Here is a 629-nt window from a genome sequence, read left to right as displayed (position 1 = left end):
AGAGCAGGTTTGCTCCAGCCGGACCCAGACACGCTCGCACCCACACGTGAATCCAGCTGGCCCTGACCGAATCCGCTCCCCAGCCCCCCCAGCCCGCTCACCCGGCTGCTTGGGGGTCTTGGCCAGCGTGCCCTTCACCGTCCGGCAGTGGGAGTTGTCCCCCCCGCAGACCCCGCACTTGTCATCCTGCTTCAGGGAGCCGACCTCCTTGTCGCAGCCGACGTGCTGTCACCCGGGGGGAAGAGAAGACAAGCAGGGGGTTACAGCCCTGCAGCCCACCCCATCACTCCGCCAGCCCCGTAGCCCTTTTGGCAGGGTCGGTCCCTGGGCTAAAACGTGCATCCCCACAGGGGAGCGGGTCAAGGGGATGCACAAGCTCCCTCCTGGACAGGGAAAGGGCAGGGACAGTCGCGCAACGGCCGTCAGCTCCTCACCACGCACTCGCCCCGGACGCAGACGCTGTAGGGGTCTCGGTAGCTGCACCGGGTACCGTCGTGAACAACCTGATTCATGAAGACCACGTCCCCCGTTCCCTCCGACCGGCAGATCAGCTCACACTTCTGAGCATCTGCAGCAAAATAAAAAGGAAAGGAGGGGGGAAAAAAAGAGAGGGGGAAAAAAAAAAAGGG

General features: G+C 63.4%; 1 protein-coding gene across 1 annotated transcript in view; it reads right to left on the bottom strand.

Annotated features, from left to right (window-relative positions):
• The window catches only part of ADAMTS14 (ADAM metallopeptidase with thrombospondin type 1 motif 14), a 35,221-nt gene that overhangs the window by 6,305 nt on the left and 28,287 nt on the right, over positions 1-629 (bottom strand). Inside the window, exons 13-14 of the mRNA XM_009641194.1 lie at positions 435-568; positions 96-225 (exon numbers count right to left, since the gene is read on the bottom strand). Coding sequence (XP_009639489.1) covers positions 96-225; positions 435-568 — 264 coding nt within the window. The remainder of the gene's footprint in view (positions 1-95; positions 226-434; positions 569-629) is intronic.

Source organism: Egretta garzetta, unplaced genomic scaffold (genome assembly GCF_000687185.1).
Source record: "Egretta garzetta isolate BGI_Z169 unplaced genomic scaffold, ASM68718v1 scaffold536, whole genome shotgun sequence".
Lineage (NCBI taxonomy): Eukaryota > Metazoa > Chordata > Aves > Pelecaniformes > Ardeidae > Egretta > Egretta garzetta.
Note: the sequence above shows the minus strand (reverse complement) of the source record. Positions and strands in the feature narration are given on the sequence as shown.